The sequence below is a fragment of the Dipodomys ordii genome, unplaced genomic scaffold (genome assembly GCF_000151885.1).
Source record: "Dipodomys ordii isolate 6190 unplaced genomic scaffold, Dord_2.0 Scaffold10, whole genome shotgun sequence".
Classification (NCBI taxonomy): domain Eukaryota; kingdom Metazoa; phylum Chordata; class Mammalia; order Rodentia; family Heteromyidae; genus Dipodomys; species Dipodomys ordii.
This window is the reverse complement of record NW_012267226.1, coordinates 11,969,360-11,991,753: the sequence shown is the minus strand read 5'-3', so window position 1 is coordinate 11,991,753 and position 22,394 is coordinate 11,969,360. Positions and strand designations below refer to the sequence as shown.

Genomic DNA, 22,394 nt, shown 5'->3' with positions numbered 1-22,394 from the left:
TGATATCAGGTGAACTGTCTTTTATCTGAAGGATTTGTGACTTTTTTTAGACCAACTTTTATAGACTATACATCCTGAAAGTACTACTAGATGATGTTCAGGAATCCTATGTGACATATGCAAATGTTTTAAAAATATGCTAAGAATTTTGTGTGTTTTTCTAAAAACCAGTCATGAGTTTTTCCAAGTCAGAATTTCTATATATTCATAGGTGCTTTTGTTATCCCTAGCTTTCCTCTGTATGTTTTTCCATTTATTCCTTGCATTTGTCTTGAGTGCTCATTGAGATAACAAAGTAGTGGAAAAAGTCTGGCCATTTGGCCATTTCAGCACCTCTATTGTATATCAACCTTGAAACAAATGTACAAAAGACTTGGGAGGGTGAATATGAGAATGACTGTAAGGAAGAGGAACCCAGAAATGGTGAGACAAAGGTTGAACTACTTCAGTAGTGGTACTCACTAGACACTGTGTTGAAAATAAACTATATAGGTTGTGGGTGGGGATGGGAAGGAAAAACTGGGGGGGAGAGGGAATGAGGGAGGGGGTGACATTGCCAAAAAGAAATGTACTCTTTACCTGACTTATGGAACTATAATGCCTTTGTACTTCATGTTTACAGTAATTAAAAAAATAAAGAAAGAAGGAAGGATGGAAGGAAGGAAAGAAGGAAGGATGGAAGGAGGGAGAAAGGGAGGGAGGAAAGAAAGAAAGGAAGAAAGAAAGAAAGAAAGAAAGAAAGAAAGCAAGCAGGCAGGCAGGTAGGCAGCCAGGCAAGCGGAAGGTGAACCAATGGAATCTGGACTGAAAGAAATGGCTCTCTTTAGAATGTGGGTGGGAGTGTCATGAGGAATCAAAACAAATTAGAGGTTAGAAAAGAGGACTCCCCACTGCACACACACACACACACACACACACACACACACACACACACACACAATGGTCCTGGGGCTTGAACTCAGGGTCTGGGCTCTGTCCCTGAGCCTCTTTGTACTCAAGGCTAGTGCTCTACTACTTGAGTCACAGCACCAGTTCTGGGTTTTTCTGAGTAATTTATGAAGATAAGAGTCTCACAGACTTTCCTGACTAGGCTGGCTTTGAACCTTGATCTTCAAAATTTAGCCTTCTGAGTAGCTAAGATTACAGGCATGAGCCACCAGCACCTGGCTCTCAAAAGAGGACTTTTTGTTGTTGTTAGTTTTTAGGAATTCCTCAAGTGGCTTTGGATATTGTTTGGAATTAGAGTAACTTAAAACATGTCCTTGATCATAATGTAGTTTTAGCACTTGAAAACTGGTTTCCTGCTTTGAAACAATTCATCAGTGATTCATCTAAGTAATAAAGATCTAAGATCAGAGCATCTGTTTCTTTTTTAAGATTTTTTTTATTGTAAAGATACTGTACAGAGGAGTTACAGTTACATGAGTAAAGTAATGAGTACATTACCTATTGAGCATTGTTGCCCCCTCCTTTGTTTTCCCCCTACCTTCCCTCCCCACCTCCCCAACTGCTCCCCAGCCCCAAGTTGTAAAGTTCGTTTTCAACATAGTGTCTTGTACATCTCCTTGTTACAGTGGGTCAACCTGTATCCATGTTTCAACATTTTGTTATTTCCCTTCCCCTTTCCAAATTAGAAAGAATGTATATACAGGAAGCAGTATATACACAAATATGGTATAAACAGGGGTTATACCATGAGGGAAGAACCTACAAAAGAAACCAAAAATCACATAGTACATTAAAAACAACAGCGACAAAGATATAACCTTCTTGTGTCCCTATCTTGGGATTCATTTCACTTAGCATTGTCTTATATGGGCCTATGTACATAGCTTTTGACCTTTTCTGCTTGTCTGGTAAGAATATCCAAGACATATACTAGTTATTGCAAATAAGGGAAACCATGGGACCTATGTTTCTTTGGGTCTGGCTTACTTCACTTAATATAATTTTTTTCAAGTCTTTCCATTCCCTAACAAATGGTACGGTATCATTCTTTCTGATGCAGGCATAGAATTCGTTATGTATACATACATATATATATATATATATATATATCACATTTTCTTGATCCATTCATCTACTGAGGGGCATCTGGGTTGGTTCCATATCTTGGTTATTAAAAGCAAATCAAAACAACATTGAGATTCCACTTTACCCCAGTTAGAATGGCTGTAATCAAGAACTCTAATAACAACAGATGCTGGAGGGGATGTGGCCAAAAGGGAACCCTACTGCATTGTTAATTTACACTTGTTCAACCACTTTGGAAAGCAGTATGGAGGTTCCTCAAAAGACTACACATAGAGCTGCCCTATGACCCAGCAATCCCACTTTTGGGCATTTACCCGAACGATCACAAACAAGGCCATACTAAAGCTACCAGCACAACTTTGTTTAACAACATTATTCACCAGAGCATCTTTTTCTTAACTTTGAATCTAGTTGTTTATAAAGTCTTGATGAGTTACTGTCCTGAAAGATTTTTTCCCCTGTTTCTGATGGTCTCAGGCACTTGACCATTTTTATTAGGTATTTTAACTGGGGGCTATAACTCATCATTTCGGTTCCCAGAATGGATCACATTTCTGAATGAGGCCTTATAGCTATTCCTATTATGAAGTTTTCAAATTTATTTTGCCAATGAACACTTTTGTATTAAGCATTAACTGAAATGTCAAAATAGGTATGAGTGTCTGGGATTGCTGCTGCCCCACCTCCCACTCTCATAAAATCACTAAGCTACCAAAGGGTGCCAGAATTTAAGAAAGTCTAATTCACTGCTTGTTTTATAACTATTTTCTTTGAGTTCAGGAAACGGAATAACAATGGAGGAGAAAACTACTCTCAACTATGTAAAAAATGACCGTTAGGGAGGGGTTGTAGTGAGCATGACTATAGGAGAAAGAAAGACCTAAAATATGAGGAAATGAACCCTCATGCTGCCCCAAATAGATATTTGTAAGTATTAATCAGTTTGAGACTATAATTGCCCCGCCATTTTTCATGCTTATCCCAAAGAAAATACAATCTGTGAAAATAGGCATATAAAATAAAGCCTATTACCCGGGCATGGTGCACATGTTCGTAATCCTAGCACTCAGGAGACAGAGACAGGAAAGTGAGTTTGAGGATGTCCTGAGTCACCCAGCAAGATCCTTACTCAACTAACAAATAGGTTAGTGCTTTCGTAAAACTGTTTTCTATGGATACCTTATAAAGTCTGCAGCAGTGGCTTTCACCATGTTGTTGCAAAGTGGCAGTTACTTGGACGGGCCTCCCTAAAATCTTACAGAAGAGGCTGGCTTTCCTCCTCATGGGGTATCTGGAAACCCACGGGTCTCCAGAGCCTTCCCATTGAGGGTCAGTGATTTCTGAATGGGAGTGGATAAGGGACCCACAAGAACCATCTGATTTACACACTGACCCATCTGAGAACTCAGCTGTTACAGATGTGTTTAATGATTACACTGCCAGTGAGTTCGTGTCTAATAATTTCCTGGGACCTGATGGTGACATATCTGTAATCCTGCTTCAGTGCTTTTTCCGTCCTGAATCCATGACTGAATGTTTAATCTTTTCTGCTACTTCCTTGTGCGAAGACTCTTCTTCCTCATTACTACTTAACATACCACACACTGGTACCTCTGCCTCGGGAAGGAAGTAAGTCTGTGTGCCAGTGGTGCCAATCACCAGCACATTTTTCTTCAAATCTATGGAACACTGATGTCTCCTGAGCATATCTAGCCCTAAAAGGATGTCCATGGGCTGCTCTTCAAGTATAGAGAAAGAACATTGTAAGAAATCGCCTTCTATTTGAATCTGAGCTAGATGAATGCGGCCCATAATCCTCTGTATGCCCACCCCCTTGGCAACTCCAGCCCAGCGTCGGTCCATCAACCTTATGATGTTGCATCTCTCAGCACACGCCTGGCTCATGATGGTCATCTGAGCCCCCGAGTCAACAAATGCCTTCAGAGGGAGCCCGTTCACTTTGCAGTGGATGTAGAGCATCGCCACCTGTCCAAAGCTCTCGGGGGCCTCCTCCATGGCGATGGTCATGTTTTCTTCGATATTCTGCTGCCGAATCTCTTCTTCTATTTTGGCCTGAACTTCCCGATCAAAGGGATCAGCCGTGTAGAGCCGAAGCCTCTCTTGCTCCCTCAAGGCGATCTCCCTTTGCTGCTCCCTCAAGACCCGAGCAAAGGTGTCCAGGTTGCCGCTGAGCAGAGCATCTGCCAGGACGGGGTTGCGCTCCTTCAGCAGGGACAGGTCGTGGGGATTGGAGAGCAGCATGCTGCGAATCAAGGCAGGGCTGTTTAGACCTGAAGCAGAACCTACCTTCTCCCCCGACGCCAAGCCGTGGGACAGCTGGGCGGATGGCGCCCGCTGTCGGGCCGTGGAGGGCCCAGGTGTGGCAAGCCCACCGAACTCCATGTGATGATGATGGTGATGGTGGTGATTTGGAGCCCTTCCCAGAGGCCGGTGTCCCATATTATCCTTCTGAAGTAATACGACAACGTCTCCATCTTTGAGGCCATAGGAGCCCAGGGAGCAGTGGTCATCCACAAGGAGTCTCTCCAGGTAGATGATCTGGCTCTCTTCAGCAGGGACTCCGGACTCGATCTCACAGAGGACTCGGAAGTTGCAGAGCTCAAAGTCAGGGGCGACATGGAGGGAGAAAGTTCGCTCAGAGAGGTCCCTCCGTACGCAGTATACCGTGATCAGCATGGCAGGGGCCCAGGAAAGCCAGGTGGGCCGGGAGCATGGGTGTGGTTCACTGGCTGACTGGGCTGGTTGCTCCTGATAGCCTGGCTGTTCCTCCCCCACGGGGTTATGTCCTGCAGGGTTGATCTCAGAGGGCCTTAGCTGCTCACCAGTCCCGAGGCTTTCTCCCAGCTCAGTGCCAGCCACAGGGCACATGGAACTTGGAGGTCATAGGCTCTTTTTTATGTGTGCTGTTGGAACTTAGAAGGTTGTTCCCATGAAAACAGACTGTTAGATTCCAAGGCAAGCCATTCAAGACCCACTTGACACCAGATCTGAAAAATATCATCCAAGTCCTCCTCAACAACATGTCAAAATTCATTTTGTTCATTTTGGGGCTGTATGCTGTGTACTTTTACTTATTCATGAAACAAGAAGAGCTTATATCCACCATGGCAAGTGCTATGCTAGGTTCTTATTAGGAAAGATTTGTTGAACTTGATGCCAGACCTTGGGTATTTCACATTCTGTGAAAGGATAAACGTGTATATAGAATAAGCACAATGCTGAAGCTAAGTACATGTACAGACCCTGTTTGATAAGATACTTCTCCAAAGAGGAGACCAGTTGTGCAATGGAGGATGAATTTTTCTGGATGAGTAGTGGTGAGACTCATTCAGGTAAATGGAGTTGTGTATTCAAAGACAACCTTTCTAGACAAGGCCAGAAAGATGAAATGTTCAATGCAATAGGAAACACTTGCATATGAATTTTAGTTGTGGTGTAGAAAGAAGAAGAAAGCTGTTTGAATCCATTTATAAAATGTCGCTTAGGAATCTAAGGAGTTTATGTATGGTGAGTAAGAATTTAAGAAACAGGAAGACGAGGGTTGGGGGAAGAAAGGAAAGGGGGAAATGAGAAAGGAAGAGAAATGGAAGAGATTTCGGGCGGGTATTTTTTTGGCTTTTATTTTCATTTAACTAACTTAAAGAGAAATCCTTAACTTCCCATTATTTTTCCTGTATTTCATAAAGTGATTGATCTGGACAGAGCCCACAGTTCCTGGCTCACTGACTCCTCCCAGATGTGAACCAAAAAGATAGTCATGAACCAAGAGATCAACAATGTTCTCTGCCAGAACCTCCTCCATAATTAGAGGGGCTTTCATTGTGGATTAGGTTTAGTGTCTTGGAAGGGCTGCACATTTGCCTAGAGGAGGATGGGATACGGCATCTGTCTACAGTTATTCTGACTCCTGCTTCTCATGTGTCTTTCTCAAATGAAAAATTATGTCTCACTTACTGCTTTAATTATCACCTGGTTGCCATATCCCCATTATTTTTGTTAGAAATGTTATCTGAATGTCAAGTACATACGAAGCATGTGGTGGGTTCTAGGGATTCAGACGTGATTAATGTTAAATGCAGTTTGTGCTGTTAAAAGTGCTATGATCTGTTAAAAGTGCATGCACACACACACACGCACACAAACTCACACATTGGGGAGACTTTTTTAACTGCACCACACTAGCAGGCTGCACAGCATGGGAGAAATTAGAAGGTGGTAAGGATTGTGGGGCAGTAAAAAGCTTCCAGAAAGAACTGGACTTAGAATGTAACATGGAGTTTGCCATGTCTGAGTGTGGTGGTGTTTTAGAAACAAAAGCTCAAGATGGTTAAAGCTTGGAAAGGCCAGTTTGTACTGAAGGTTTTATTTAAAATGGGGGATGTGGCCCAGAATTTTCCTATAGACAAGCAATAATTATTTCAAGCTATTTTCACTAGTTACAGAGATATAAATCATTCTTTGGTTGAACAATTAAGTCATACAGTTGTTTCTGTGGTTCTTAGCATCCTAGTCATCATTTCCTCAGAGATCAATAATTGTTTCTCCTGAGTTTGAGAACAACTGTGACGTCAGACATCACACTCAAACTACTCTGCTAAAGAACAGCTGGGAACCCAGTATTTCTCTCTCTAATTTTCCAAGGAGTTTTGCACAGTTTGTTCCTAAAACCACATTAAGTTAGGGAGATAATACTAGGGTTTTTGTTTTGTTGTTTCACTATGAGATGAAATTATTTTTGTGGCATAAGCTTTTTTTCTGGCAAACCAAAAATTGAGGGCTTTTATTAAGAAAAATAAACATCTCTTTTCCATATTCCTATTGCCTGAATACTGAACATAATCAAACTTCATGTGATACTTTTTATCTTTCTGTAATTATTTCTCTATTTTTGTGGCAGTTTATGTTTATGTACATTTTACTATTTTACTTGTTTTTTTTTTTTACTATGAGCACATGCTGGAAATCAAAACTCCTCAGGATCTGGCCAATTTATTCTCATCACTCTATAAATCATAGTATAGCAGAACTGTCAGGAATCCTTCAGACCCTGTGATCAAGCTTTCCACCCAGGCCTTCAACCTCTGTTGAAAAACAGCTAAGGTCTGAAAAGACAGACAGTCTCCTGGGGCTGTTCCGTACTTCTGTTTTGTGTATTGTTTGATTCTTTCATTTCCTCAACACTGCTAGTATTTCAAATGCCACAAGTATAATTCTCTTAACTCACAATTATAATTGAGCACTTACCTGAGGATGTAATAGACCAGGGGACCATTGGTAGCACCTACAAATATTGCTTAAATAAGCATTGTGTTAGGCCGTTAATCCCTATAGCACAGGAAATTGATGAAAGGGGGTTAGGAATGGTCTGGGTGGGTTAATCTAGGTAACTGAAGGTTGTGGAAAGTTCTCTTGAGGAGTTCTTTAAATATATTCCCAGACTTTCCCTCCTGGGTAAGTGCAATATGAGAACATAATTGAATCTTTCTTTGATAAGTGAGATTCCTGGAAGGTCTCAGGGCTATCACTTAGAAAATCGATTCTCATTGTATAGCCTAAATACCCAGAAAATAGAAGAGTTGGCAGTGATTTCACACTAGCTAAGTAAGTAACTCTAAAGTTATTTTGTGGAGTAAACCTTCAGTAATACCTTTTATAATTTATCTCATTCTAAAAACTTAATGTAACAACAAAAAAGAATAAGATCATTGCTGATCCCACTTAGAGTCAGTTGGTATTTAAAATGCTGCCTATTGCTTTATGAAACAATAAATTTGGAGTTTATTTTGTGAAAAACATGTAAATAAATATCATTATGAAATATATTCAATAATTCCATGTTAGGCATAGATATTTTTGTTGTCCTGTTGAGATTCTTTCCTTTAAATATGGCTTCATGTCACTTTTCAAGTGTGATCAATACTTACTATACAATTAAGCTATCACTTGAGATTTTCAGAATTTTTCAAATTGCACTTTTAGGTTAAACAATTATTTTCCATGTTTATTTCTTTATAGTCATAAAATAAGTGGTGCCACAGCATTCATAAATGAGTATGTACTTCAATATAGTTGTTTAATTGATATATTAAATTAATGGATATATTAAAAATGAAAAGGCTTGTTATCACCAGACTTTGAAGTTTAAACACCCTAGTAACACTAGCAAAATAAATATATAAATATATGTATATAATTGACCTGAGAATTTAGTTCATATTGGTCTGCTATGTTTATTTCCAATGATTGAAATACAGCAACATTTTGTAGGGTCCTGAATTGAAATGTGGGTAGCTTTTTCTCAGTTCACTGTCACTGTTTTAGCAACATGAAGATTTCCTAACCATGCCCTTCCATTGTAGCTTCTGCTATTCTCCAACCTGTGGGAACATTTTAATGGAAAATAGAAAGAGGCTCTAGCTGGGATCCTTACAAATCCTTTTGGATACTCAATATGAATGTAAATATTTACTGGATGTCATATGTTAATTTAAAATGCTAAGGGTGCTACATATTCTCAATGATATAATAGAACAGTCTCTTAAAGCAATCAGTTTTCATGTTGTCCACAAACTTCACCTTCTGTTACATTAGGACATGGAGAAATGGCATGCATCTGCCCCAAACAGGAAGGGCCCTGTGCCTCCAGCCGTGGACCTCTGCTTCAATAGGTAGTGTATGGTAATATATGGAAATACATCTTCTTTGTTTTCATTTCATGGCAGGACTGAGGTAAATTGAAAGATCTCAAATAAACAAAAAAAGCTCATTATACCACGAGAACATGGTCATTTGGATATTTTAGGAATTATAAGCATGATAGATGATATTTTTACAACTGTCTCATAAAAGATAAAATTTCCAGATTGTTGTTTATATAGCTTTCTCTATTCTAAATAGCATCTGAGTTAACTGATTGTTGTGGTAATTAGTGTGGCTTTAGCCCATCTGTCTATAGAATTTAATTATATTCCAACCGTGAAAATGGAAAACAAAGCTTGATAAACAAAAGTTTCATTTTTTTAGATCATAATTAAAAGATGAGTTAATTCACCTTCTATTTTTCTCAGAAAAATTAAATGTAGTAGTCTACATATCAAGAGAATGCTTAGACCATCCAACTTACACAGGTCCACAGTGTTTCCTTTATGTGATTAGAATGGCTGTAGAAAGTTTTCGTGGATTGTCTCTGTTCTTGGAGATGTAGAACTCTCTCACTCAATGTAGAACTCTCTTACCCATCTATGTTCCATTATCCTTTCCATTCCACTTAGGAATATTCTGTTTCACCCAGCTCAGAACATGTGCTTAACCAATGACAGGCTCTTGTTTACTTTAGATTGGTAAAAATCATTCACTGAAGCCTATTCATTGATGTCTCTCTTTGAAGCCCCCCGAGTAAAAGAACTAATCAGAGTCACCGCGTATGCTGGCTTTCAAAATCAGAGACCCAATTTATGACATTGAGGGAGAAAAAGATAACATTATTGATTTTTTTCTTTACAAACTATAAATGAAATGGAACAAAATGTCTCAGGCAACCGTAACAAAACTGTTTTTGAGTTTTATGCCTCTGCAATGCCTTTAAAAAAAAAACCCTTCACAACACTATAACTTTAAACAAAGCCTTGATTTTATTTCAGGCACTCCCAGCAGTGTTTTTATCCAGAATGCAGAGCTGTTGTGGGTCCCTGTGCCTGTGGCTAAGAGACATTGGACCTGATGTTCTAAGCATAATCGTAAATTACTATTTATACTACATGAAATACACAAGTACTAGATTGACATCAAAAAGTAAAGCTCTACCAAAGTTAGCATAGTTGATATTACAATTGGGCTCAGGAGCTATTTTTTATAGAAAGTTTAAAGCAAGCAGGAATATCCACGTTATCGGGAACCATTTTGAAAACAAAGAAACAGTGACCAAATCAAGTAGGAGTGATGAGTATTTGCAGAAATTGAAATGTAGCAAATTTATTCATCAGTCTCTCAGGTTTCTGCCCTGCTTCTTATTGGAAAGATCTTTCTTTATTGAATAGAATTTTTCATCTTAAATAACTAGAGCCATTCTAGAGATAAGGTAGCTCCCTTAGGGGAAAAAAAAACAGATTCATAATGCTATGCTTTCAATCTAATAGGCTCTGTAGTAATCAGTGCTCACCCCCAAAACATGAGATTCATTCTTCAAAAGTCCCAATCTGCTCTTGTGACCAAAAAAATAGTCAACAAAATACAGGAATCTTTAAAGATGAGTGGAAAAATGCAACAAATATGTGTTATTCTCTCCTTGTATAAAATGGCAATATTCTATCAAAATATTCTGGAAAAGGTGTTCTCAGCACACCCCAGTAGATTGACCAAAACTGGACACAGATAAATGATAAAGCCTATTGTGTCTTTAAAGTCAGAAAGGTATAGCTTAAATTCTGTGCATTTGTTTCTGTCCTGAATGCCCTTGGACAAAGCATCAATTCTCTGAGTTTCATTATCCTCTTATGTGAAATGGTGCTGAGACAACAATTTATTTTCCATAGGATTTAGTTGTAGATCCAATCAGTACTTTGTAGTCTTGTAAGTAGCAAGGCACTCTAACAAAATCAGTTATTTTTCTTTTATGGGTAAAAACCATTAATAAGAAGAAAGACTGGGATTGGCAAATCTTAAATGAAACATGTAGATTAAATTGTAAACTCCTAGGTGACTTGGAGTAGATGCAGTTGTGCTGTTAGAGGTGTCACTCCACCCTTCATCTTTGCTTTCCAGGATGCTCTGGACAGTAGGTAGCAAGACTTGTTTACCAAATCAAAACCAGAATGACATGTCCTTCAAAAGTGGTGAAGCAGTCTTCTTGAAAATTAAAGAGAAAATAGCCAGGTCCCTGTTAATAAGATGCTTATAGCTATTGAGAAATGGAAAAAGAACATAGTAAGAAGACTTATTCCCAGCAATGAGAAAGTGTTTCCTGTTAAGTCAGATTAGAGCTGCTATTACTGTTGGAGCTGATATGTCACAATCACCCGCAGATGATTGTTAGAACAAAGAGCCTCATTCCATACGGCACTGCGAAGAAAGTGACAGAGATGAGCACATCCAATACTGAGAGTGGAGCTCAGACTGTTTAGGAATGAGTGGTTTAATGAGGATGCCGTAGGATTTTCCTCTAGATAGTCTGGCAGCCATCTACCTATACAGTCCCTCAGAGAACTGCGACTTTGATCAAGGTCACTGGTCCTATGACCCTGAGAAAACAGTTGGAGTCTCTTAGACAGGAACCTCAATCTTTTTTTTTTATCATATTCCTTATTAATTTATTTTTCAAACTCAAACTCAATTTGTATATACTTAAACTGTGTATATTAAGGCATAACTTACTTTAAAATGACAGATAGTCTATAAATGAGTCAGTTAAAAAAATCTGAAGAGAATTTCAAATATTTTTCTGCCTTTCCCAATGCATATATGTATATGTATATGTATGGTTCATACTGGTGTGTGTGTGTGTGTGTGTGTGTGTGTGTGTATCAATATGAGCCATACTTCTGAGACTTTTAGTCTCTGACCCTTTGAAGGCATAGCCACCGAGCAGACTTCTTTCATATTGGCAAGGATTATGGAAAAAGCAAAGCAATAGCAGGAAAATCAGGAACACAACTCCACTTACCGCCACCTCATCACATGCTGTCTATGCACACAGAGCGTATGGGAGCCGCCCTGCTGCTATCAGGTGATAGGAGCAAGTCCAAGAGGAAAGGGAAGAATAGAAAAACCAATTTAATAGACTTGACTGCTGTTCTCCATTGTCTGGGAGACCGTACCAGTGAATGAACAGCACTTCAACTTTGTGAGCAGACACTACAGCTCTGCTGGGCCAAATCTCTCGTGGCCCACATTTATGTTCTATAAATGCTGACAACTTCTCATCTCTTCCTCGGGAGGGCTGTGGGGGAGGGGCTGTCTTTGTGTCTTGGTTTCAGCACCCTAGGGAGTTCTCTCAGACATCCTCAGTCACTGGTTGTTCCATACCACACTCCAGGGACAGCTCTCAAGTCTTACTTTTGTCTCAATACCAGAGAAAGGCAAGCTACATCCATATCCCTCTCTCAGATCCACTTCTGAGGAAGAATAAGAATTCCTTATGCTATTTGGCAGAGTGGAGGGAGTTACATTGTATTGTGTTTGGTTTTCTTAAATAATTTCTTCTAGAATTTCAAATAATGCATGTAAATGTTTACTGACCATCACAGTGGATTTGCACCTTCCACCATCTTATCAAAAATCTTGGTTCTTGGATCAAGGTTTCCTAACTCTACATGTTTCACAATTCAACCTTTGCCATAGATGGGCAATATTAGTATAATTGTACATATAAGTATACATATATAAAATTAGAATGTATAATAAATTTGGAATTGATTTTTTAAGGATATGTACTTTTTTAATTTAATTTAATTTAATTTGTGAACATACTGTACAGAGGAGTTACAATTACATGGGCAGGATAATGCGTACATTTCCTACCAAGCATTGCAGCCTCCTCCTTTGTTTACCCTTCACATCCCTTCCCAGCCTCCCCCCTAAGGATATGTACTTTGTGTATACTTAGGTTCCATTTCCCACTTTAAAACTTTTATTTCTTTTCTATATAGGCTCACATTTAAAAATATCCTCGTGGTGGAATCTTGTTTATGTCTGAGAAATTCACCTGCTACGGATTTAGGGACTTAACTTAAAGCACCAGTCACTTAGGCTCCTAAGGCAAATTGTACCGTGTAAGGCTGGTAAGACACATTCTATACTCGGTCACAAATTCTTGTGGTCAGTACTTCAATAGGGGTTATATAAATTTAACACTTATGTGTGCATATAGATAATTTGTAGGCACATTTTTGACAGTCCTGTGTTTCTCCTTGTTTTGAACATAGCAAATATTAGAGAGAGTTAGTGCACACAATTCTGTCAATGTACTGTGATGCCATGAAGAAACATTCATACAGACCATGTGCAAAATGACTAGAAATGCAAAAATCACAGAACAAAAGTATCGAGTTCATTGAACTATATCACCTTCAGATGCATTCTTGAAGCATTTAACTGAAGATATTAATGTTTTACCAGCCTTAATAGTTGTGCAAGAAGAATTCACTCTGAAATGTCCGCCTGTACATAAAATGTACCTTGATCAAGTCTCACCTTCTCTTATCACTCTCCTTCATCCCTTTCCCCAACCAAATCCCCATAGGTATCATTGTTCCATTTTTATAGATGTACATGAGGTATACTGACCATTTCATGCTTCTCTACCCTGTTTACCCTCATCCTTCACCCTAGTTTACACACTAACTCATTTTTCCCATTCGATCATCTTTTTCTGTGGTATGATGTGAAAACATCTTGTTGACAATAAATGTCCAAATGTGTATTTTATAGAACCATAATGCTCGGTGGAATGACAGAAAGCCACTCTTCAGTCAGATGACTTCTTTCCTTGGAGCCATTACACACATGGCACACAGGTTTAAGTTTACAAAAGGTTGTGAAGAGCAAAAGATTTGGGGGGAATGTTTAGAGTCCATGTGAAGTCGTTGTTTCCCACATTGGTACACCATTTTAATTAAATGAACAATGTTCATATATTAAAATGTAGCTAATGATGGAGACACAGGTTGTGGTAAATTCATTTGGAATTTGGCTTTTAGACATAACAGGAAAATTATGCTTCATAAAAAATTCAAGAGTACAGATGAGATGCAGTTGGCTTTTTAACCACACTGTAACTTCCTCTTGAAAATAAATAGATGCAATTGGAGTTTATTGGCAGGGAAAAAAATCTGAACATATGGGTCTGTACCTGCTACTTACATAAACTTAATAGTTACATAATATGTTTTTTTGAAAAAGATGTGCAGTTTCTTAAAAATAAATCAATAATATGCTTTTATATTCAAAAGTAGGAAACATGGCCCTCTACCCCTACACACACACACACACACACACACACACACACACACGCACACACACACACACACACAAAACCAACAGTTCTTAAATGTTGCATAGAAATAGCAGTTCTAGGTTGGTTCTGTGCATCTGTATTTGGTAAATACAGTGAAAGAGAGAAACTTCACTTGAATTATAAAACCAATAACAGAAATTACTGCAGCCTTTGAGATCAGCAGCTCCTTGCAAAGACAGGCTGGCTGACATTCTGTTTGACATGCATCAGAGCCAAGATGTTTCTAGTTCAGAAAGATGTAAATAAAACACTGCTCAGAAAGCACTTTTGTTGCTTGTCTTGCAGCTGTTATCTTACTAGAGATTTGGGTTATTTAATTATACCTTTTTCCAAAAGACACTCAAGGTCATAGTTAGAACAGATTTTTAATTGTATACCAAACTATAAGAAGTGGAACATTTTACCCAAGAGACCCTGCTACCCATAAACTGTAGCCATTTTATTCAGTGAGCTACCACAGACTTTGGCTACAGTTGCCAAATCTAAGGATTGTGTATATTTTTTCCCCTTTGGGCAGTACTTGTTCTATAGTTTTCATGTTTGGATATCTGGAAGAAGAAAGCCCTAAACCTTGGAGAAAAAAAAGCATAATGTTTTACATTCTATGTGGTTATAACCACATAGTATGTTGGAAGGTTTTGAGACAGCAACCAACATACCCAGAGACCTTTGCCTGGCAGTGTCTGGCATGAACCAACCCCAGAATTGTCTATCTCTGACTTCTTGTGGTACATGTTTTTCCATGTGGCTTAAGTCACTTTTCAGCTTGGTTCTCTTCCTTGACTGCCAAAATTACCCTACAAGATCAGTGGGTTGATTAAACATAGAGTGCTGTGCAGATAAATGGAAAGGCCCCTCGGTGCAGAATTGTGGTAAGACTTAGGTAGCAAGTAGTTCTTGACAGTTCCCCTTCAAGAATTGATCAATGGAGAAAGAATGTGCTTCTATGGAGATTTTGGACTCTGTAGTTCAAACATAAAATTGGTAGCAAAAATGGAGGATTCTAGATGAATGGCATGTGTTTGTTCAACTTGAGTTGCCTAAAAGTAGGCCATAGATTGAGCACTGGTAAATGCTGTTTGGAGAAAGTTAATGTGAGCTATTGGAAAACTAGTTTTTGCAGGGAATATATTAGTTGCAATCCAAAAATTCTTTTTTTTAATTATCATTATATAGGTAATGTACAGAAAGGTTACAATTTCGTAAGTAATGAGTATATTTCTTTTTGAATACTATTACCCTTTCCCACACTTTCTTTCAGTTTTTCCCTCCTGACTCTCCTTCCCAAGTTATAGAGTTCATTTTCAACATAGTGTTTAATGAGGGTCACTACTGCATTTGTTCACCCTTTGTTCTACCATTTCTGTGCTTCCCCCATCCTTCTCCCAAACAGTATACTTACATACAAGACAAAAGGCACAGAAGACAAAAACAACAAGGGAGAAAAAAACAAAAACAAACAGCAAAGTAACAAAAAAAATTGCTTCCATTTCTTGGAGTTCATTTCAATAAACTTTATTTTATATGATCAGATACACATAGCTGTTGAGCTTTGGTGATTTTTTCCTATGAATATCCTCCTTTGGCTCACTGTTTGAATGCCTACAGCCCTGTATAATTTATGATTGTCCAAGGGATTTTTTTTTGTCTTTTGCCACCCAGTGTGTTTACTTGTAGATTTATAGACACACTCTAGTTACAACAAATGAGGAAAACCATGCATCCTATGTTTCCTTGGGTCTGGCTTACTTGGTTTAATATAATTTTTTCCAAGTCTTTCCATTTTCTTGCAAATGGTACAATATCATTCTTTCTGATGGACATGTAGAATTCCAATGTGTGTATATATACCACATTTTCTAGATCCATTCGTCCTTCGACAATTCCATATCTTGGTTATGCAAACAATGCTGCAAGTAACATGGTAAACGAAGATTGTCCCATTTAGTAGTCACAAAAGGAATTTAGTTCACTGATTGCAAGCTTCAGAGTCTTAGCAAACACTGAGGAAGAAAAATGTCAAATCAGTTTTCATGCTGATCTTTAAACTAACATTATTAAATTCTAATTTTTACTGGTACCAGTTCACATGGTGCGACTACAACCTTGTACTTTTTAAGTTAGGAGATAATTCATATAAAATTACCTAATTAAATTCAATTTAGAGTATTTTAGGCACCATTTCACAAACTGACCTATTTATTTTGAAATTAGGGATTTCTTGTCCTACTTTCTTTTTGTTCGACAACTATTTCAAGTTTCTTTTGTGTCTGTTCAACAATACACTACAGCATGTCTCACCACTTACTGTTTTTCATCCTAGGATACTCTTCTATACAATACTTTATTTGTTGAAGGAGAGTACAAAAGTCATTGGAAAGGTGAATGATAATAATAATATGAAATCAACAACAATCATAATAGTAGATGCATTTGCAAAGTAGAGAACTAAGCTTCCTCAGATTTCTAGTCTCAGATATTTGCATAAGTTGAGAACATGTGGGTAGTTAATCACCTGATTTCAAGTGTTGCTCAATAATAATCAATTATAATAAACCTGAGAACAGACTTCAAACACAATAACAAATTCTCCTGCTCTTACTGTAGTCTTGTTAATATATTTCTTTCTGGGCCATTTGCTTAATTAGCATAGATTAATAGTACAAGGGTGTTTCTACAGAGAGATAGTGTCCTTTAAACAAGTTCAAAACACTATTGTTATTTTCCCTAACTCTCCACCTTTCTCCTCTGCTTTTTTCAAGTAGCCTTTGGTGGGTTTTCTTACTGTATCTTAATATATTTCTTTGTCTATTAAGTGCTCTGCCTTCTTAATTCCCCCAGTACCCTATGTTTCTTCCCACCTGCTGTTCTACCTCTAGATAGTTCTCCTTTTATACTGTTGTTCCATTATTTATTATTTGATTATTATATCCTTACTAATTATCACCATCATCATTTTAAGTCTATGTTCTGCATATGAGGGAACAACAGATCATATATTGCCTCTTGAGCCTGGCTTTTCATCTCAATATGATAACCAGTTCCATACATTTTCTTGCAGATAACATAATTTCACTCTGATTTGTGGCTGAATAATACTCCATAGTGTGTGTATGTGAGTGTTTGTGTGTGAGTGTATGTGTGTGTATTACATTTTATTTACCCATTTAATGGCTGATAGGCACCTACATGAATGCTACAGCTTACCTATTATGAATGGAGCTGGATAAACAAGGATTTCATGATATCTCTCTTGTATTTTGTTTTTAATCTTTCAGGTATATGTCCATGAATGGTATGGCAGGGTCATAAGGTAGGTCTGTTTTTAGGTTTTAATGAATATCTGTACCTAATTTCCATAGTAGTTGCACTTGAACATTTCTACCAACAATGGTACAGCATTCCTTTTTCCCACAACCTCACCATCCCTTGCTGTTGTTTCCTTCTTTGTCTTTCAAACCCAGGACCTTGCACTTGCTTGGCAAGCCTTTTGCCACTGAGCTACAGCCCAGCCCAACTTGTTTTCTTGATAACTATTGTAACTGGGAACCTCGGGGCAGTTTTGATTTGTATTTCCTTCATGGTAGATGGTAGCTGTTTAATTTTTTTGAGCTCTTCATGTTTTCTAGATATACTTTATTTGGTGAATGGCTAATAGAGTTTTTCCCATTATATGTGACTTTATCCTGGTAATGTTTTTTCTGTTAGTTATGGGGCTTGAACTCTGGGCTTGGGCGCTGTCCATGAGCTCTTCAGCTCAAGGCGAGTGCTCTACCACATAAGCTACATAGCCATTACGGGTTTTGGTGGTTAAGAGTCTCACAGACTTTCCTGCTTGGGCTGGTTTTGAACCACAATCCTCAGATCTCAGCTTCCTGAGTAGCTAGGATTACAGGCGTGAGCCACAGGTACCTGGCTGATAATTGTTTTTTGATGTACAGAAGCTTTTAGTTTGATTGACTATAGTTTGTCCATGTTTTGCTCTTATTTCATGAGCAACAAATAATTGCCCATGACTATATTTTCCAGTGCTTCTCCTATGTTTGCCTATTGTAGTTTTCAATTTTCAGATCTTACATTAAGATCTTTGATATACTTTGAATTTATTTTTCTATTGAGAATATTTGCATCTGTATTCATCAAGGGAGATGGTCTGCACTTTTGTTTTTTGTTATTTTCATATTTGGTTTAGTTATCAGAGCAACAGAATGAGTTTGGCATGTTTTCTTCTCTTTCTATTTTTGTGGACTACTTCAAGGCACATTTATATTGATTCTTCATTTATGATCTCATGGAATTCTGTTATGAATTCACACAGTCGTAGGTTTTGCTTTGTTGGGAGTGTCTTTATTACTGCTTCACTCTCCATGCTTCTTATAAACTTAGTTAAGTGGTTTATGTCTTCTTGGTTCAACTTTCATAGGACAAATATGTCTAGAAATTTATCCATCTTCTGCATTTCCAGGTTATTTGAACATAAGTTTTTAAGGTATTCCCTAATGCTCTCCTGTATTTTATTGCTTGTGATATCCCCCTGTCTATCTCTAATTGTATAGATTTGGGTCTTTTCTTGCCTTCTTTTAATCAGTTTGCTAAAGATTTATCAATCCTACTTATCTTTTTATAGAACAAGCTTTTGTTTCAGTAATTTTTGCATTGTTTTTAATTTCCATTTTATTGATTTATCTCCTACTCTGAGATTATTTCTTTTTACCTGCTAATTCGGGGTTTGGCTTGCTTTTGTTTTTCTAGGAGCTTGAGGTACATCATTAGGCTAGTTATTTGAGATACCTCTGCTTTTTTGGCATAGGCAGCCATAGCTCTAAACTTTCCTCTTAGCAATGCCTTTGCTGTATCCTAGAGGTTCCTCTAAAGTGTGTTTTCATTTTCAATTGATTCCAAGAATCTCTCCCTCTTATTTTTTTTAGAGGAGCCACTGGTCATTTGACAATGAATTGTTCAGTCTTCATGTGTTTGATTATGTTCTGTATTTTCATTTGTTATCGATTACTTCTTTTATTGTGGTTTGATAGAATACAAGAGATTATTTCAATGTTCTTGTATTTGCTAGGGCTGGCTTTGTGTCCTAAAATATGACCTATTTTAGAAAAAGTTCCATGGACTTCTGAAAAGAATTTACGTTGTTCAGCTCTTAGTTCATCTATAGTGCTAATTTATGAAGTTTCCTTTTTTATTTTTTTTTAATTTTTGAAGTGGAGCATTGAAATCCCATACCATTATTGTGTTGAGATCTATCTGTGCTTGTAAGTCCAGTAGTGCTTGTTTAATGAAATTGAATGTGCCAATATTTGGTGTACTTACGTTAACAACTGTTCTTTTCTGTTAACACATTGTTATCTTTAATATGAAATAGGCTTGTAAGTTTTACTAATTTTAATTTGAAGTATGTTTAATCACATCTGAGTGTAGCTTTTGGGGTCCATATGCTTAGAAAATATTTCCCATCCTTCTTTCATCCCCAACAGCCAATGTTTGACATTGTCAAGGAAATCTTTTTTCTTTTTTTTTTTTTGCCAATCCTGGGCTTGAACTCAGTGCCTGAGCATTGTGCCTGGGTGCTCAAGGCAGGCACTCTACCTGTTGAGCCACAGCTTCACCTCCAGCTTTTTGGTGATTAATTGGAGCTAAGAGTCTCACAGACTTTCTTGTCCTCAGAACTCAGCCTCCCTAGTAGGTAGGATTAAAGGTGAGAATCATCCACGCCTGAATGAAATGCATTTTTAATAAACAACAGCTGGTCACGTATTGATTTTTAATCTAAATGCCACTTTCTGTCTTTTGGTTTGAGAATTAAGAACATTAAAATTCAATGTTAATATTGAAAGATGTATTTGAAAGCATGTAGTATTTCCTCTCATTGTGATGGGTTGTTTTGTTTATTTCTTTTCAAATCTGTATTTATTAATCCCATCTGGTGGTTTTTTTTTCTGAATTTCTTCGTTGCATTTCTCTTCCTCTTCTGTGTATATAGGATTCTTTTAACTGTCTTCTGCTGTATTGGTTTGATATCATGAATTCTTTCATTTCCATTTATCATAGAAGGTTTTTATTTCTCTTTAAATTATGCAGGATAACTTTGCTGGAAATATTAATCTAAGTGGACATTTCTTTTCTTTCATAACCTGGAATGTATAATTCTATGGCATCACAGCTTTTTAAAGTGTGGTGGGGCCTGGTCATGATAGAACTCATAGATTACTGGATAGAGATAACTCATATAAAAGATAGTCATTTGAGAATTTGAGAATATCTAAACCAGACATCAAGCAGGATCATTTTGATGGAACTCTCAAAAATAATTCTTTAATGTTCATATTAAATTTGTGTTTGCACAAATGTCATGCCCACTGGCTACAGTGGAATTGAGTTTCTTCAAAATAACTGTCTGAGGCCTTTTACAACTTTATTTTTTATTAAGTTGTCTTTTGTTACTTTGCTTTCTTCTTTCTGCTTTTCAGTTAAACTGGCAAAAGACTGGCATTACATAAACAAGACATAAACTTTTCTCTCAGGAATTTAATATTCTGTGCTATCATTTCTTCTCCTACTTTTCTATTAAACTTTTGAAGAAAGTTCTTTTTATCTCTTACATATAACCACCCTCAGAGAGAAGTGTTTAGTTTACAAAAAAGAAGCATATTATGAAGTGCATTGAGTCTAAATTCGAAGACTTAATTACTCCCTAGCATCTCCAATACAAATGAATATGCTAGGTGGATAGTTATGTGAGGTAATAATTTTCCAATTGGTGAGAAATATTTTCCTAAACAATGTGTTTGACCATTTTAATAAAATCATCCTATAGATAACAGCACGCAAGCATTCACTGTATCATTTTCTAGATAAACTTCTCAAGCCATTGTTCACAGGGAAAACCCTAAACTTCAGATTCTATTGTCCCACTGTTGTTTCATTTTGCCTCTTACCCATGGTCAAACCACTGGCAGTCATCTAGGAAAACAAAACAAAACAAAAAACCTGTTACATAATCTTGTACCTAGGGAAAAAAAAAACCTGAACTGCTACAATTCCCATACTACTAAAGTTTTAGGTTAGATAACAGACGCCAGCAAGATGGCATGGTATATCTAATGCTGTTTTCTGTAATGATGGACAAAGTTACTAGGATGGGAAAAATGTAGTGCCTGAATTCAAGTCTTGGCCTTCACATGTATTCTACCAGCCTTTTATTCTTTTGATTTGCATAAAATTATTTTAATTCCTCTATACTGGGTTTTTTACCTGTTTAAATAACACAAAAATTAATGCTTTTAAAAATCAGAAGGAAACCCATATTATTTACTTCCCATTTTTGTCAACTATTTTATGGTGGACTTGTGGGATAGATATGTATAACTTGCATTTCATCTTGCAGGAACTGAGCTTACCTGTGATCATTTAGCAGCAGAAGTGGGAGTAATAGTTGACTTAAAATTCAGCTTTATTCTGTGATACATTTGGTGAATGAGGAAACAGCCATTTACAAATGAAACCTAGTCATAATCTCTTTGCAAGTCAGGAAAGTTCTGATTGAATGACTCGTCTTTGCTTTTGGCTTCTAGAAGGAAGTTATGGTATTTGAGACTTCCGTTTGCTTGTTTCTAGATGTCTTGTGGAGACACTGGGAAAAGTGGGTGTGTACTGCCACACTGAGTTTCTGTGAGGTGACAGGCCTATAACTTGCATCATTATGCACATGGCAGCATGGATCACATGATTTTTTTATCCTTACTTGAACAGATCAGCGTTTACCCTTTACATTTCGTGATGATGTTGTAGACAATATCATAGTCTAGCAGGGAAAAAAGAATAAAATACTGCCATTATTAAGCACTTCATTTCACCATAAGCATTCTTGTGTGTGTGTGTGTTGGATTACTAAATACATTGGGACCAATGATGACTTCTCCATGAAGGAAGACAGCTAAACTGAGGGGTGAGACCCATCTGTCTAATGCCATGGGTTCAGAAACAGGCAGCTCCTTATTGTAGGCCATTGGGCACTATCAATGATACCCTACAGTTGGTTCCAAAGTCCAACAGTGGGAAAATCAATCCCAAGGCAGGTCACCCACTGGTCTAGGGGGTGAAATAGAAAACCAGATATGAGGAACAGAGTTAAAGCAAGGAAGTGACAGAACCAAGGAAGATGAGGATAAAAAAACAAGATAGTAGCAAATATACATGGTTAGGGTTCCTAAGATTTAGGCTGCATCAGGATTGCTTGGACAGCCTGTTAACACAGGTGGCATTATACTCCATCTTTAAACTTCTATTGAGTAAGTATGGGACAGGACTTAGAAATTTG

The 22,394-nt window shown here is 37.6% G+C and overlaps 2 protein-coding genes across 2 annotated transcripts in view; one reads left to right on the top strand and one right to left on the bottom strand.

The window, feature by feature from the left end:
• Positions 1–3,534: 3,534 nt before the first annotated feature.
• On the bottom strand, positions 3,535–4,731 carry Ddi1 (DNA-damage inducible 1 homolog 1 (S. cerevisiae)). The gene has a single exon (XM_013009653.1). It carries the CDS (start codon positions 4,729–4,731, stop codon positions 3,535–3,537), a length of 1,197 nt encoding a protein of 398 aa, XP_012865107.1.
• A 3,918-nt stretch (positions 4,732–8,649) lies between these two features.
• Positions 8,650–22,394, top strand: part of Pdgfd (platelet derived growth factor D) — an 82,955-nt gene continuing 69,210 nt past the window's right edge. Inside the window, exons 1-2 of the mRNA XM_013009472.1 lie at positions 8,650–8,723; positions 11,622–11,776. Coding sequence (XP_012864926.1) covers positions 8,650–8,723; positions 11,622–11,776 — 229 coding nt within the window. The remainder of the gene's footprint in view (positions 8,724–11,621; positions 11,777–22,394) is intronic.

Bases quoted from the DNA above. Each gene is read 5' to 3' on its own strand.
- Ddi1 (XM_013009653.1), bottom strand. From the start codon at position 4,731: ATGCTGATCACGGTATACTGCGTACGGAGGGACCTCTCTGAGCGAACT.